Source organism: Myotis nattereri (genome assembly GCF_964212035.1).
Source record: "Myotis nattereri genome assembly, chromosome: 11".
Lineage (NCBI taxonomy): Eukaryota > Metazoa > Chordata > Mammalia > Chiroptera > Vespertilionidae > Myotis > Myotis nattereri.
In genome coordinates, this window is record NC_138086.1 from 38,377,534 (window position 1) to 38,395,602 (window position 18,069).

Below are 18,069 nucleotides of genomic sequence, written 5' to 3' on the forward strand. Positions count from 1 at the left end.
ACTGAAGGGGGGTGGTCCCTCAGCCCAGCCTGCCCCCTCCCTCTCACATACTGGGAGCCCTCAGGGGATGTCCTACTGATGGCTTATGCCCACTCCCTGCTTTCCTTGGGGATCGGGCCTAAGCCACAATCTGGCCTCCCTTTGTGGGATGCGCCCAGGCTGATCAGGGCAAGGCGCCAGCCCCAACACCCCGCTGCTTCGGCCACTGCCAGTCACCACAGCCACCAAGGTGTTTTCATCAACACGGACTCCAGTCCCTTCACCATGAAAAAATGACAACTTTCTTTAGGCATTTTCAAGGTGTGTCTTTCATAGGATATGACATTTCTTTATTATTTTTTTTTATCCTCACCTGAGGGTATGTTTCCATTGATTTTTAGAGAATGTGGAAGAGAAAGGGAAAGACAGAGAGAAACATCAAAGTGACAGAAGCACTTTGATTGGTTGCCTCCTGCATGAGCCCTGACCTGGGCCCCGGCCAGGGAGGAGCCTGCAACCTAGGTACGTGCCCTTGGTCAGAACTGAACCCAGACCCTGTGGTAGGCAGGCTGAGGCATTATCCACTGAGCCAAACCGGCTAGGGCAGGATATGACACTTCTTAGCCTCTCCAGCAGCAGACCTTCGTTTTCTTCTCCAGGAGTGTGGTGAAAAACCCTACATTACCTTCTTGGATTCTTATTACCCAAGTTACTAAGAATATTACCAGTGGCATACAGGGAGCTTAGCCAATGAGCAGTCAGAAAAGGTGTTTCCTCTGTAGTTCACACCAAACCCCCGCTCAGCCCCTGCCCAGGCCTAAGGCCTCTGGCCAGGCATTAGGACTGGGCAGGGGACCCCCAGCCCCCTCCGATTGACAGCTCTGCCCCTTCCCAGGCCTCAGGCCTCTGGCCAGGGTGTTAGGCCTGGGCAGGGGACCCCCATCCAGCTCTGATCGCCTACCCAGGCCTAAGTCCTCTGGCCGGGGCGTTAGGCCTGGGCAGGGGACCCCCAACCCCATGCGATCGCAGGCAGGGGCCCCCCTCAGCTCTGATTGCAGGCTCAGGCCCTGCCCAGAAGTCCCCTGGCTCAGGCCCTTCCTAGGCTGCTCAGGGCCCACACGGGGCCTACCTTGGAGTGACCTGGGTGCCCTATGATGTTTCCCCGACCCAGGCTACTGGTGCCTAGTATGCAAATTAACTGCCTAACTGCCATCTCAGTTGGGTTAATTTGCATATCTGCTCCTGATTGGCTGGTGGCTGGTGGGTGTAGATTAGATAACCTGGGTGGGCATGCCGGATCTCACCAGCTGAAAGACTTTAAAAACCTTTCAAAACTTAGATTCCAAAATGAAGAAATTCCACCTGTAGATTGCGGTGTCAGCTTCTGCCTGAGCATTTTTAGTCTGCCCTAGAAAAAACCCAAATGTCTAAAAATAATCAAATACCTGTTGAGTCCATTTGTCAAAATTGGTTTCAGTCCCCATCATTCTACAGAACCGACCTACACGTTATAATTAACCACATTTTGCCAAACACATTTTCAATCTCTTTCTCAAAAAGCATAATTGCAGTTAACCATTACTTATCCTTGCTCTTTAAAAACAAAAACAAAAACATTTTAAACTACAAAATATAAGGCATAGATGTAGTGCAAGCCCTGACATTTCCCCCCTTTTTTTATAATGCAAGTACGTGATTTAAGTTTTGATGGCAGAGGCATCCATTCCAAAGACTGAAATAAACACTTGGTCAGCCATGAGCCTGAAGAGCCACTGCTGCCTTTAGGGTTGATTTCAATACTGACCTTTTGAGCTACTTGTTTCCTCTTCCTGAATTTTAAGTTCCTCTTCTTCTGTTTTAAATTCACCAGTAACGCAGGAGCCCGTGAAACCCTAGGCCCCACTCTGACCCAAATAAAGCAGAACCCAGGCCCACGTGCATTCTCTTTACCTGGGACTTCGTTGTGTGGCCCCAGGTGTGCTGTGTCATTTCCAGGTCTTATAAGCAATCAACCTGTGTCTTTTCAAGGTTTCCTGATGATTATTGGTGAAGGGCATCTTAAAATCATAAGAATCACAGGCTTGGTCCAGACACAACACTTATTTATTTTTTGAAGGTAGTTGGGTGGTGCTTTGGTGCAGTCTGAAGGTGTCCACCCGTGCGCTGGTATATCCTGAAAACTAATGAGGTTGAGCAACTATTTATATGTTTATCCAAATGGTTTTTTGGATTCTCATCTCAAATCCCTGTTCAAGCGTTTTTCCTATATTTCTATTGCATTGCTTTTCTTCTTCCTCTGATTTGTATGTATTTTTGACACCAATCCTTTTTGTTTTATGTGTCAAATATCTTTCCTAATATTTTTTTGCTTTCCCTGTCAACTTCTTTATGGCATCTGAGGAACAGAAGTCTTTAATTTTTTTGTAGTTGTTCAGTATTTTGTTTAGTAAATCTTTTCCGCTTGCAAATTTAAGAAGTTATTTTTCTATATTATCTTCTAAATGTTTTATAAATTTCTTTTTCAAATTATTGTATATGGAATGTATATTTTCAAATTGTGAGAGACAAGGCTCAATATTATATTTTTTCAAATAGTTACTCAATTGATCCATGCTATTTGGAAGTTCATTCTCTGTTTTCTGTGCTCTATAAAACCTTGTGTTGGGAATGTCTGGGTGGCAGCAAAACACTAACACTGGCTGGCTGTCCCTGGCGTGGCCTGTCCGCAGGCCGGACGGAGCTTAGCAGGACAATTTCACCTGTCGGCCACCACGGGTGCACACGTGAATCCTAGCAAACGCATTTCTTTCACAGCCAGTCCTCCGCTTATTTATTTGGAATCTACAAAAAGAATGCTGAGGTTTTCTGGGGCCTCAGCACTTTGCATAACAACTATAATATTCAATTTTTCAATCAATAAACATTGCATCTAGGTCTTACTTAATATCTTGACAATTTTATTAATTTCTTTATAGACAAGTCTTGAACTTCTTGGTTCATTTATGTCTAGGTCTTTGATACTTTTGCTGCTAGTAAAAATTGTCTTGAACTTTTCACTTTCCAACTTTCAGAAAAGAAATTTATTTTTGTATTTTGTAGTTTTTATGTTTAGTAAACTTGACAAATTCTCATATACTATTCTAAAAGAAATTGATGGTTGTTTTGGATTTTTTATACACAAAGATATAAAATCTGCAAATAATTATATTTCTTTTCTTTTACTTCTTACTCCTTTATTTGTACTGATTTCTGGCCTTGACACAATGGCTAGAAACTCTGACAAAGGTATTGAAAAAAGTTATGGTAATAGGCATACTTGCTTTTTTTCTGGTCACCAAAGAAAAGCCCTCAATCTTTTTACCAGCAAGATTTTTGTTTTTTTCTTTGGTAGGTAATATTCGTCAGATTTAAAGAATACTCTTCCACTCCAAGTGTGCTATAACATTTTTATTAAGAATGGACTTTGATTTTTATCAAAAATGTTTCAGCATATTATGATTTTATACTTTAATATACTATCAACGTACTGAAATTCATTATTTTGTTTTCCAACATTGAGATAATCTTGTGTAAACTGGATAATTCAACTTGGTCTTTATTCTTATTACTTTTATGCATTGCTAGATTGGATTTGATCAGTTTTGGCTTTGGATATTGGTAACTATATTAATTTCTCATACCTGATGAAGGTAACTTTGCCTTCTTTCTCCTTTGATTGCCATGGGTTTGTTAGTTTCATTGATCTTTTCAAATAATCAAATTGTTGGAAGTCTATTTTTTACTAAATAATCCAGCTATTATTTTTTTAAAAATGGTAACTAGATAGAGGAAAAATGTGTCCATCTTTCTCTCATTATCTCAGCTTTTCTACAAAAACTACACTACTGCATAATCAAATATTGGTTGAGGGGAAATTTATATATTTAAAGATATTTCAAGTAGAACTGATGATTGAAGAGAATATCGCCATTTTGTAACAGCTAGTGAATTAATGGACCTATTCTAGGCATTGAGCAACAGTAGCCATGAACAGAACAAAATGAGACAGCCAGATATTATGCATCTCCTAATGGAGGAATATAATAGGAACCTGTGGACCAAGTCAGATCTGTAGAGCAAAAGAGCAAGTGACAGACAATACGGAGTCAGAGGAACTCCTTAACTACGCTCTGAGTAGGCAGTCAGCAAAATGCAGATTCCAAGGAATCTCACAGGTAGAAAGACCAAGATTCTTCAAAAAATAAGATTCATTGGAAAAGAAGGGGTGAGGAGGAGACTATGTAGACTAGAAGAGGCTTATAAAACATATTAAAAATAAAACAGGAAAATGACACTAGTGTTTAGTAGGAAGATGCTTGCAACAAACCAGGAAATAATTATCATAAATATCAAGATAGTGGTTGCATTAAGGGATGGGGAGGGAATTGTGATAGAAATGGGTTAAATGGAGGTCTTATGAGATGGCTGGCTGAGTTCAATTTCTTGATCTGAGTGGTGATTACAAGAGCATCATACATATAATTTATTAAGCTATAAATTTGTTTTCTGTATCTGTTCTGTGTTTAAAATATGTTTTAAAGTGGGTGAGTAAATGCATTGATGATATATTTTTCACAGAAAATGTTTCAAAGTGTATTTATATATTAAATATCAATTTATCAGTTAACCACAAGAAGTCAATGTTGATGTTTTCAATATTTATTATTAAGGCTGAGGCAACAGCCTTTAAACAGCACAATTTGCATAAGTTATCAAGATACATCTTGTGTACAATCACAAAACCAAGACATATTTTCACATAAAGTTAAACTCAAGACAGATTTACAAGCATTTTTAAATTCAATTCTCATGTATTTCAGTTCAATTTATACAACCTTTAGCCCAAGAATTTGTTCATTAGATTTTCCAGAGAGATTGGAGTAGAACAGAAAAGAACACATTACCAAATCACCAACATGGCATGCAACATATAGTTATAAACAAGACATATTTCCAAGTATTTTACTTTTTATTTTGAAAACAATTTTATTCGGTTTTTGTTTTTTTTCAGACAAGATTTATTTTTCTTTAACTCCAGATGTGTTTTTGTTAGGATATCAGCACACACATTAATCAGTAGTGGGAGCACCTGAGCACATCACCAACAAATATATAGACACAATCAAACAATAATCATATTCACATGCTGAATGCCAAGTGAGATGAATACTTCAACTTTGTCTAATTTACCAAGTGTATAATTATATACAGGGAGACAAATTAAGAAAATGCTCTCAATCTACCTATCAGATAAGGAATCATTTGATTAAATGATTTAGATTTAATGGGGATCGTTAACAATAACAACATGGAACATATGATATGAACATATCAATGTTTCATATTCAATGAGAAAATCTATTTCACTCATTCATTCTTGTATTACATCAAAGGCAAGTAATTATTAAACAGACAGTTTATAATTATTCATTGAGCTTTCTTTCATTTCCATCTCAAGCTCAAAATAGGGAACACCACTCTGTCACACTTAGAGTTATAAACATATATAGCTGTAGTCGGCTGACTTTGGAATATTAGACATTGTAGCAATGAAAATAAGTTTTTAAAAATATTATTATGATTTAAATAATAAAGTAAAAAAATACTATATCTTTATGATATCATAATGAAATGAAACATTGATTAAATAATTTCTAAGAAATTGGGCACAATATAGTGTATAGTTTTAATTTACTTCACATCACCACCAACCTAGTGTCACTATGGTTATCACCCTATCATCACAACTATTCCTATAATAAGAATCAATATCAGCTGGTTACCAGCTATTATAGTCCCACAAATATGACTATTTTAATGTGTGTGATCCACAAAATTAATTCCACTGATGCTGAAAATATGCTTTTATTAGTGTGAGTAATTACAATATGGGCAACCTTAAGGAGCAAAGCAATCACTGCCCCTTAGTCCTGGATATTATTCTTTTAAACTAAAATGCTAAATAAAAAATACAGAGTCACCAAAAATCTCTTTTATCTTAAGTAAGAACAGGGGAAACACCACCTTTTGGAAACTAATGTTATTTATGTCTGCAACAACCATTCTGTAAATCCCTGTCTTTGGTGAAAATTTACTCTGTGCTTTTGCTTCTATAGCTAAAAGGTGTTTAGGACCAAATTTTCAACTAAGAAGCAACTTCAGTCCCTGATGACCCAGTGAAACTGTGGGGAAAATTAGGATGCTTTTCAAGGTATAAGAGCTGTGTTATTTTGGACTAATGTGTTATTTTGAAGGTTACAAACTTTGTAACTATTAGGATAAAGAAAAAAAGCTAATTCCAATAAAATAAAAAGTGGAAAAGCAGGTGCTGTGATATATACAAAAAAAGTAAAAAACACCAAGAGCCCTATTTGCAATTAAAAAAGAAATAGTTAGAGGGTTATCAAGATCATTCAGAAGTGCATTCATATAAGGATCAGTGTTGCATAGAATAGTTCCAGTACAACCTAGGAGTGGTTAGCTGCACTCTTGGTAAACCATGGCAGGATCTTATGCTCTCTGAAGGGGGATGCTGGTGCACAAAAAGAAGCCCTGTTGTTAGCTCTCTTGATTGACTTGGCCTCATCACCAGTTCCTTGGAACAGAGAGGCACCTGTAATGGAAAGACCCCTACTCTTACAGGTCAAATAGCTACCAAGGGATGCTCTTTGTTTTGGTGGCACCTTCAGTTGTATTACTCTAAAAGAAGTTGCAACAACTGGTAAACTAACTGGTTATATAACCTGTCACACATACCTCTGGATGTACTATATGTGGCTGCAGAAGAGGACCTAAGGTAAGCTCGAGCTCCCTTTCAATGGAAAGTAGCAGAGCCTTTTTTATGTCAGAAGGATATCTTTCTGAACTATTTCCTTCCCCAATTATGAGTGATGATTATCAGCTTCCTAAAGTGCTAACTTCTGCTGGAAATATCCATGGCAACCATCAACAGATATAGTTGCCTCTAAAAATAAAATTCTAGCAATATCAAATCTTGAGTGATCCCCTCCACACATGCTCATTTTAAAGAAGTATCACTGGTAAACAACATTGTTTTGTCAGGGAAAGAAGGATAAAAACAATGGAGGAAAGAATAAATGACTATTAGCTCTCTTAGACTGAGTAAGAGTGAATTTTTATTTTTTCATTAAAGATAAGAAATTATTTGATTTTTAATGTTTTACATTTAATCAATTCCTTTTGAATTTAAAGTATGCTTTCTTTAAAAATGAGAAAATTCAATATCCAAATAATATATTTGGAGATGATTTCTCTAAACTCACTAAAACCTCACCCTTCAATAAAGAAGTAGCATTTAAGTTTAGAATCCTCTGAGGAGCAATTTAATTAATTTATTTTGGGATAGGATATGGGAATGGGATAAAATCAGTATGTTACTTAATTTACAAATAACCCAATTTACAAATAGCTTTTATTTAATTCTTCACCTTTTTCAGATTAAATGAAAATGTATATTTAAAAAAATTATTTTTGGAACTAATATGCTGCTCTTACCCATGATAATGAGTGCCATTGGTTAGGAAGATGCTTTTTTGCATATAAAATTTGAAAAATAAAAAGCTGCATAATAATTATTCCTCACTTATGTGTATAAAACTATACTTGGAAATGTGCTTTCATTTTCTCTCTCAGATCACTTAGTTTGATCATCCTAACATCCCTCCAGGAAGGCTAGAAATATTAAGCTTACTTATCCTACAAATAAGAACACTGGGGGAAAGCGAGTTTAAGTGACATGTGCAAGGTGACCCAGTTAGTCAATGGCAGAACCAAGACCCGAAGGCAGGCCTTTAAATCCCAATTGAGTGTGTTTCCTACAACTGTATGTTCCTTCCCTTGTTAATGTTGTTGGCTGATGGAGGAGAGGGTGCTTCCTTTTAGTGACATAGACATTGGTGCTTTAATGCTATACTTTTCAAACAGCTCACAATATATTCAATATAATGTGAACTTTTCATATATTTTTCCCAACATGAACAAGCTTGATCACTGTGATATCATCACTAAAAGAAGAAAATGGAGCAGAGAGAGAATCTGAGGGTTTTCATTGTACAATCAGTTAATGTGTTAAGAAAAAAAAAACAATTATGAAAAAGCAGAAAATGATACCAGTTTAATAAATCAGGGCCAGAGATTACTAGGATTTGTTTGCCAGAGGAATAATTTTCACTCCGTCAATACATCACTCAAGAGAAAGGAAATCTGTGGGATAATACATTCATTTGTAATTCCAAAAAAAAAAAATTATCATGCTTCCTAGAACATACCAATTTAATCTATGTCCTTTGGTATGTAGAATGAAAATGTCTTGATTTAAGGGTAAATTATGAAGATTTTGTTTTCAACCAAGGTCCCAACATTTTGTGGTGCAATATTCTTTCTTAGCTAATCCTGGCTTTATTTCTAGATAAATGTAATCCCATTTCTACTTAGTATTATCTTCAGTCTACATTACTTCAGATTGTACTAATGTGCTTTTACAACATGGATTCCAAAATTAATGTGGTTTACCCTTGTAACATTTAAACACAGAGAAAACCATAATTTCTACATTTTGGGTTCTCTTTTTCCTATGACCACAACTCCCTTACTTCTAGCCTTGGACACATATTGTAGGTGTATCCTATGTAACAATCTCAAAACAATACATTGTCTGAGAAGATAAAAGAAAACTTTTGAAAACAGATTTATCACATCAGTTCTTTCCTTTCAACCAAGGACTATTTGCATAAAGGACTACTTTTGTCTGCATTAGAAACCATTTTTAAACTTTGAGCCTCTGCCTTTAGCTCTAGCTCACCTCTGCTCAAAGATTTTCGCATTAAGTAGCCAAACATTTTCTCACTGTCTTTCTTGACAGCTGCAAGAAATCCGAGGTCTCAGAGCTCCTTTTCCTTTTGGCCTTCCACACATGAAACATTTTCAATTGAGTTTCTTTCTGTGTTTCACAACAACACACTCACAAGGCTGTAAGTATGTTTTTGCCTGTTGTTCCTCCTCTCATGTTTACCCCTGAAAACATAGCTTAATACAACAGTATCCAACTATAGTCTGGATTTGAGATCATTTAGTGCAGTTTCTATAACCTGAGCAGACACATTTCTTCAATGGGTTTGAGTAGAATTGGCCAAAAGTTTGTGCCAGTTGACTATTCTTTTTCTGAGATCCACTTTGTCAAGCCAGACACAGGCTTCACCAATCAAGGTCTTTTTCATAAATTTCCCTCCATTGGAGAAAAGTAAAACCTAGAAAAAAAAGAGCCTAAATTATATATACATGTGTATATTTTTCAACCTCTTTTAAGGACATTTTATCATCAAAGAAATCCCACAAACAATAACAGGAGTCCCCACACTGGGGATTGAGGTGTGGTAGCAGGCATACTTGTAAGTGAACTGATGACAAGAATTTCTTCAAAAGATTTGCATATGAATTCACATCAGCATTTCCCATCAAATTTATCACATTTCCACAAATGGATGATCTTTCTCCCTCTCAGTTCCTTTTCTAGCTACTTAGTCTCTGTAAATGAGACATTTGTTCACACAGACTGCAGAGTCTCCTTTCACTTTTTTTATTCTCTCTCGTTCTAATGTAAGTTCACTCTCTCTATTCAGTCTCTGCTTTGTAATAGCACTTATCTTTGTCTCTGAAGGCCTTTGTTTTAAGTGCTGGCACCATGGTCTTCTCTTCCCATATTTTTTCATCTCTGTCCTTCCTTCTCCTTTCCCTCCTTATTTTTTTTTAAAAATAAGCTTTTACTGATTTTTAAGAGGAAGAGATAGAAACATTGATGAGATGGAAACATCAATGAAGAAGAAGATTGGACCAGCTGCCTCTGCACACCCCCTACTGGGGACTGACCCAGCAACCCCAGCATGTGGCCTGACCAGGAACCGAACCAGTTGTACATGGGTCCATGCTCAACCACTGAGCCACACCAACTGGGCTTCTCTTTTATTCTTTAAAAAAATATATGTTTTTTAATTGATTTCAGAGAGGAAGGGAGAGGGAGAGAAAGATAGAAACATTAATGATGAGAGAGAATCATTGATTAGCTGCCTTCTACATGCCCCACACTGGGGATCGAGCCCACAACCCTGACCAGGAATCGAACCATGACTTCCTGGTTCATAGACTGATGCTCAACCACTGAGCTACTCTGGCTGGACCTCTTTTATTTTTTTTATTTCTACTTTTACTGAAGACATACTATGTACAAGCATTGTATTAGGCTGTGGAACAAAGAACACTGAAAATCAAGACTTGCCCTAGAGAACCTGACTGTATACAAGCAATGACAGGGAAGTCTATAAATAATTTTACAAGACAGATTGGGATTGGCTGCTTAATAAGATAAGCAAAATGATATATGAATAAGGAGTGCTGAATTATATCTAGGCTCATCCGTAAAGGGCTGAGTTTACATGAAAAGATGTGGAGTACTGTGATGGATGAAGAGAGATGGAGAAGAGTTTATTTAAGGGGAGTAAAAATATAAGCAAAGGATTGGAAGCTTAATCTGATTTGAAAATATTCTGTTGTGACTGAAATATAGTGTGTGTGGGAAGGTATATAAGGAGATAAGATAAAATCAAATGAATCAAAACTCACCTTAGAGGACTTTGAATGAGTCAGGATATTGGGGAGTGTTTGAGGGCCTTTACTGTAACCTAGCCATGTTTTAAAAAGATACATCAGCCATCAGTAGGATGGAATGAATTAAAAGGGTAAGACACTGATAGCAAGTAGGCCAGGTATAGTGTTGAAATAATTTGAATAACAAAGATGAGAACCCAAAGAGGATTAGTGGTATTGAGCATGGAAATAATTGTGTATAAAACAAATGACAGAATAAAGAAGACTTAGTAACTAATTGGATAGGTGTCTGTGGAATCCTAAAGGGCCCCTAAAGGGAAGACACCTCTAAGAATTAATCAACTTGTAAAATGCAACATAGTATAAGATAAGGTTATAAATATTGAATAACTGAATGGAAAATAAATACTGTATGAATAAATATGTTTCAATAGTAACTGTATAATGCACAATTACCTGAAGAGAATGTCCAGCAGGACTTAGGCTGAATCGAAAAGTTTCATTGAATGAAGGCTCTCGATCATGTCTACATACTCTTGTTTTTTTCTTGATCACCTTTTTTTGGGTAGAAATGTTCATCACATATATTTTCACATATAAATCTAAAAATGAGAATTCAGCTTGTTAAGTGTCCATTAATCATACAATGTCCTTTTGAAAGCATTAAAATTGTACACTGAGTACTCTCTTATAACTCATACAAAGCCAGCAGATTATGTTCAATTTGTTCCAGACAACATAAAAGGATTAAAAGGTAATGTCAATTTCCTCAGCCATTTAAATTTGTTTTCCGGTTGTATAATAAATGAATCACCAAGTTTATGTGTTGAAAAAAAATCTCACTAAAAGCTAATAAAATATCAACTTATTCTATATAGCAAAAATTTATTTCACATGTTTTTCCTGATATATTTGGTGTGCAGCCCAACTTTTAGTTCATATTTTGCAAACTATTTAGGACATATTCCTAAAAATTTCCTATATGTATTATATTGCTCATTTTCATAAAATCAGATACCTGGTAAATGATCAGGAGATTTAAATTTGTAGGTGATATTTCTGCATTGGAGAATTTCAACTATTAGTTGTTCACCATCTGTCTTCATTTCCCTCTTTAATGCAATCTTGATTTCTCCCATTACCTGAGTTTTAACTGTAAGAATTAAAAATAAAACTGTTAATAAATGTATACACAATTGGGGAAAAAGGAGACATATGTAAAACTTTAGAAAAAAGGAAATATATACATTTATTAAATGTTTAGATGAAAAATTCATTCATACAATCATTAATTGAGTGTTTGTCAATGGCTAAACACCTTATTACATTCTACAGATAAATAAATTATGGTCCTAGCCCTTAAAGAATTTTAGGTTTCATGGGAGATTGATAAATTATATACTCACAAAAAAGTATGTAAAGTATAATGAGAAACTAGTAAAAAGAAAGTTATGGAGGTCATGCAAGTAGATAAATATTACTCAATTATGGATGTTTTTAAGCCAAAAGAGGTGATAAATATTAACTATAGGAAGAAAGATAGGATTCTAGTATAATTAATAGGAATGAATGTCATATGAAATATGAGTTGTTTGCCAATAATTGCTCATTATCAGACTTCTCAATAACAATTGTTAACAAAATTAAATGTCATTGCAGGTTATTTCTGCTTCCTTTTTCTTTTGTAAAATAAATAGTGAACAAAAACACATAGTAATAAAATTGCACAAGGGAAAATACAATGAGTTATTTGAATAAATCCAAGCCTGGCCAGTGTGGTTCAGTGGTTCATCAACCTATGAACTGGGAGGTCACCATTAGATTCCCTGTCAGGGCACATGCCCAGGTTGTGGGCTCGATCCCCAGTAGGGTGCATGCAGGAGGCAGCCAATCAATGATTCTCTCTTATCATTGATATTTCTCCCTCTCCCTTTCTCTCTGAAATCAATAAAAATATATTTTAAAAATTAATAATAAATAAATGAATCCAATGTATTTCTTTTCAATGTTTATCTTGGATCTTTACATATTTTTAAGAAGTTACACAAGCTAGGTCAAATTCTTTATTCATTTACCCTTTCCTCTATCAATTCATACATTTATTCACCAACAAATATTTTACTTCCACCCCATTCTGTGTTAAGCACCCTGTTAGGAAGAATTGATCCCATTGTGAGCTAAGCCATATATGCTTATTGACTTTATAGTTTTCCTATCTATTGAAAAGAAATTCATTAATGAAATATGTAAATTGATAAATCTATAATTAAAAAGAAAGAGTTATGAAGTGCCAGAGCATGCATGGTTCAGAAGAGACTGCGGAAGTGCTGCTTTAGTTGAAACCAGAAGGATGAGAAAAAATTAACTAAGTGAAATGGATGGTTAAGAACATTCTAAAGCCGAAACCGGTTTGGCTCAGTGGATAGAGCGTCAGCCTGCGGACTGAAAGGTCCCAGGTTCGATTCCGGTCAAGGGCATGTACCTGGGTTGCGGGCACATCCCCAGTAGGAGATGTGCAGGAGGCAGCTGATCGATGTTTCTCTCTCATCGATGTTTCTAACTCTCTATCTCTCTCCCTTCCTCTCTGTAAAAAATCAATAAAATATATTAAAAAAAAAAAAAAGAACATTCTAAAGAGAAGGAATACTGTGTTCACTAAGGGAACCTCATGGGCCTACAAAACCAAATAAATGTCCATGTTAGCATAACATTGTTCATTGATGCCATCTTAAGAATTTGGTTTTAACTTTTAGAACATTAGAAATTTATTGAAGGTATTTAAAAATAAATACGGATCATTTATTTTTAGACCTATTGGTTTTGGGACCTCTTCATAGTCTTAAAAAAATGGAAGGTCATCAAAGAACTTTTGTTTGTGTGGAATACAGCTATCAATAACAAATTTAAAATATCGAATTAAAATATAAAATTACATATTTAAATATTTATTGCTTTGGTTAAAATGACAATAATACAGATATAAATATTTAATGAAAAAGAACCATATTTTCAAAATCTTGCCAGGAAAAGAATGATTAATTGACAAAACCTTGGGAATTATCACTAAATTCCCATCATAGAGAAGTGGATGAGCAATGAGAGTAGGCAGCCCCAGAAAAGTCACACTAAAACCCTTGAGAGCAGCAGTTTTGACTCATCACTAGGAAGATCTGTGGGTTTCAGTGGAATCAGGAAAAACAACTAAGCTCCAGTATAAAGTAGAGAAAAAAATTCAACCTAAGAGTATCTTTTCATTGGAAAAAGACATACCTCAACTTGCAGTGAACGCTGGCAATAAATAAATAAATAAATAAATAAATAAATAAATAAATAAATGATATTATATCTTAAAAAAAGAAAGTAAAACTTAGTCATCCAGGGTGCAAGTCTATCTATGAACAGCAATATTTCTTTTCTCCAAAGTCATAGAAAAGCAAATAGAACTACTGCTCCATCTTTCAAAGCCTACATGGAATAGGGGAAGAAAAAAAGAATTCTGACATGGTAAGGAGGGGAATCAGAAAAACTCCCACCATGTAGAGCCAATAGAGGTTGTGGACAGAATTGATCACATCAATGAGAATGAAGAAATGAAACAGCAGGACAAGTTTTTCTGGGAGAAATTCACTTTTATAGGTTATATTCCTTTTTTATAGGCCTTAAAATTCTAACACATTTGTAATTTATTGTTGTTTTCTACTTTCTTACTTGGGTAGGAAGGTGGAATTAAAAACTTGCTAATTGAAGTTCTCAAGTCGTCACATTGCCTGCTTTTTCCTGGATGGTTAAATATATATGCTTCAGGGTGTGATACTTGTGAAGTTCTTGATAAGTTTCTCCTACTTGAAAAAATGTTCCAAATTGTTCTTTAATGTTTCTACTAAAGGATGAAAGGGACATGCCTACTGAGGAGGTCTCAAAGGACAAATGAATTAATTGTAAGTCATCACTATCAATCATGTCTGACCTTTTTCATAGTATCTGAATGCCTTTTCATTAGAAACAGGTACATAGATAGATAGTGACAAAAACCTCTTTGTCCACTGTGTCCGCAAGGGCTCAGAAAAAATAGATTCAAGAGAATAGAAAATAACTTCTATTTAAAATATAACATTTCTCTGAAATAACAGAAGAATAAATCTGTGGATCAAAGGAGCATCTTATATTCCTGGAAATATTGGTAAGCTGAAACACTGATCTATTCCATTTAAACTACTAATAATAGAGAAAACATGTTTAAAGGGTTCAAGGAAAGAAATAAGTTCCCTGAAAGAGCACACTGGGGAAAAGAAACAGAAAGCCTTTCTAAAATATTTAAAAGACCACAGCAGAGACTATAGTAATGGAGGGAGGGGAGGAAGGAGGGAAGGAGGGAGGAAGGAAGGAAGGAAGGAAGGAAGGAAGGAAGGAAGGAAGGAAGGAAGGAAGGGAGGAAGGAAGGACAGAAGGAAGGAAGGAAGGAAGGCAGGAAAGAAGGAGGAAGGGAAGGGAGGAAAATTTGAAGAAGAAATCTAGTGGAAGGTAGTGTGATTTCCTTTAAGAAGAGAATTAATAAATAAAATTCAAATTTGAAATATGGTATTAAAATCATAATAATTGCTCAACCTTTTCAATACTAATTCTTAAATCAACAATATTTTAGTTTCTTAAACTTAATGAGATATTTGGTAAAGTAATATCGCTAAAATACAGATTGGGCAAAAGAAGGCTTACAGTTGTGAGTACTCAGAATTTATTCTTGTACTATTATCAATATGAACAACTATAAACCTACTTTTAGCCACCCCTGTATTTATTGAAATTAAACTATTCCCTTGTTTTTTACTGTGATAATATTCTCTTCACTAAATTAAAAAATATAATTATTTCAACACAGCATGTATAATTTAATTCCATGTTAACAAAATTGTGTCTATGTCTTTAGCTAGTTAAAATGCTCCAACTAAGTATAATTGCAAAATTGGCCTATCTTTATTTTCCACAGCCTTCTTTTTCATACTCTCAGGCATTGCATTCTCCATTAAGGTATGCAGTGCTCTTTCCACTTTTTGTTTTCTCAGAAAAAGAGTTTACTTATATTTTACCTTTGGAAAATGTGTGTATGTCATGTCTACATGCACACATTTATACACATACTTATATCTATATTTTCATATATCTAATTTATATTTGTAGAACATAATATTTAAAAAAAACATTACAATTAACAAAACATAATCAGATTTCACAACAAGAAATAAGGTTGCTGTAAGCCCCATATAGACAAGAAAACAGTAACATGGGAGTTCTAAGTAACTTGCCAGATTGTTTAGTGGCCCAGTTAGGGCTCTATTCTCTTATGAACACTTTATATATTTTTTATGAATACGATTTTTAAAATATTGACTAATTTATGTAGATATTCATTTAAGAATATTTATTAAAATGTTATCAGAATAAAATTATTGTTAGGGGCTATTTTCATACTTTATTTTAGCCACAAATAGGACCTTAAAAGCAGAGAAGGCATAGCAGGCAGTTCTTTTAGGTGTTCAAACAATAGCTAGCAGTTATTGTCTACATGTACACATTAGGTCACTTATGTGGGTTATTTATATTAAACAACAAAACAGCAATAAATACTTTCTTAAATATTCATAATTACATGAGATTTTATATGGAATTGACTTTAACATGCAAAGTGATTTAAAATAAGTGACTATTGATTAATAAGTATTTTTTTTTATTTACATTATTGGTATCTGTAACACTTAACTGAACATAGTATAAATTGAGGCTTATTCGCTCTCAGAATTCTAAGAATTCTCTTGCAACCTGAGAAGCTTTAGTCAGTGCAAGACAATTTTAGGAAAAAAAATCTCTTTAGAGGCAGTGTTTAATGAACTGGAAATGAAGAAAATGTGAAAAAGGAGGGGAAAAAATAGTATTTTGTAAAAGGAATGTCTGTGTAAGGAAAAAAGCAACAGAGTGAATAAAATTCTCACTAACACTTAGGTTCTTTGCATTTACAAATAAATACTTCCTATCAGTGCCTCAGGCCACTGTTGCTAGCTAACAAGTCTGATTTGGTGTTGGATCCAATGTATATTTAGCCCCGATAGTCTATCACCTCATAAATTGTTATCTGCCTTCTACCACTCATTTCCAATCTAAGAAAAGCCTGATAGGGAATTAAGACAGATTTTTGAAACCAGGTATTCTGGCTTCTAGCTTTGTGAGATGGCATACCAGTCTTAAATATATCTGCTTTGTGTTTTCTCATCTTATAAAGTGAAAATATATAATAAGATTATTTATAGCCTATTCATGATATCTCTTTCAGCCTTATGGTTTAATACATTTTTGGACATATTGTGTTATTACCTGAATATTACTTAGTCCTGGCCCTGTACTAAACATGTTATGTTTTAAATAATTTTGTTGTTTACTCAAAGTTTTAAAACCAGTCATTACAGAAAGTCTTATTAATGTCCTAACACCTGCCAATAGTCAAAGTAGTGATGCATATTTCCTTATGTATAATTGCATTTCCCTTCCTTTCAATTGTTTCTGTTCTATCAGTTTCAGATCTGAACAATAAATTTTTTACATGCTAGCATAATAAAAGTAAATTGTTAGCACAATGCCTGAAATAGTGATTATTCAATAAGCATAAATTCTTTTTATTTCTCAACACTTGATGCAACGGAAAATAAACTTTTACATCTAACAAGCATATCTAAACTATTAGGTCAATTGTTCAATATAGTCAAGTAACAAACAAGCAAAATGTCTTGAAATATTCAGATAAGTCAATATTTAAAATTGAAATTTCCAAATAAAATTCATATTTCCACTTGCTGAGCCTGTTACAGAGAGGAAGTCAGCTTGCTATAATTTGTTCTATTCACTAATCCTTCTCTATAATTTTAAAGCGGGCGTATTAACCCTGCCCTAGAATCTATAATAATTTCACTTTCCATGCTGGAATTATCTCTTTCTTCCAAAAATCCCAAGTAATACTCAGTAATTTGACTGTGATACTTAATAATTATCTGTAATTGGTACTTTCCTTTTCTTTATACCATGCACTTGAGTAGCAAGGAAAGCTACTAGATCTTTTAATAAGACTGGTAATCTTGTTTGTATTGAATTTCATCTCCTGGCATAGCACTGTTTTTCAGAGGCTGTATGAAAACCACTTATATGTGTTAACTTAATCCTCAGAAACATGTTCTCTGGATGAAGGTTCTTACCTATTCAGAACATTTAATGTGCAGGACTGAATAAAAGGCGTGAAGAAATATAGTTTCTGAAGGTTTATCCTAGTAATGAGATAAACATTAGTTTGAAGGGGGAAGCAATAATGGAACTAGTCTATTTCACTTTATAGTGTAGTAAATTGTATCTACAGAGAGCTCTTACTCTCACTGTAAGATCTCATGAAGTTGA

General features: G+C 34.8%; 1 protein-coding gene across 2 annotated transcripts in view; it reads right to left on the bottom strand.

The window, feature by feature from the left end:
- Window positions 1-7,377: 7,377 nt before the first annotated feature.
- PCLO (piccolo presynaptic cytomatrix protein) overlaps window positions 7,378-18,069 on the bottom strand; it is a 280,628-nt gene continuing 269,936 nt past the window's right edge. For both annotated transcript variants that reach the window (XM_081102328.1, XM_081102327.1), the window contains 3 exons: window positions 11,657-11,791; window positions 11,095-11,240; window positions 7,378-9,284 (listed from right to left, as the gene is read on the bottom strand). In XM_081102328.1, the coding sequence (XP_080958454.1) occupies window positions 9,144-9,284; window positions 11,095-11,240; window positions 11,657-11,791 (422 nt within the window). In that variant the 3' untranslated portion in view covers window positions 7,378-9,143. The remainder of the gene's footprint in view (window positions 9,285-11,094; window positions 11,241-11,656; window positions 11,792-18,069) is intronic.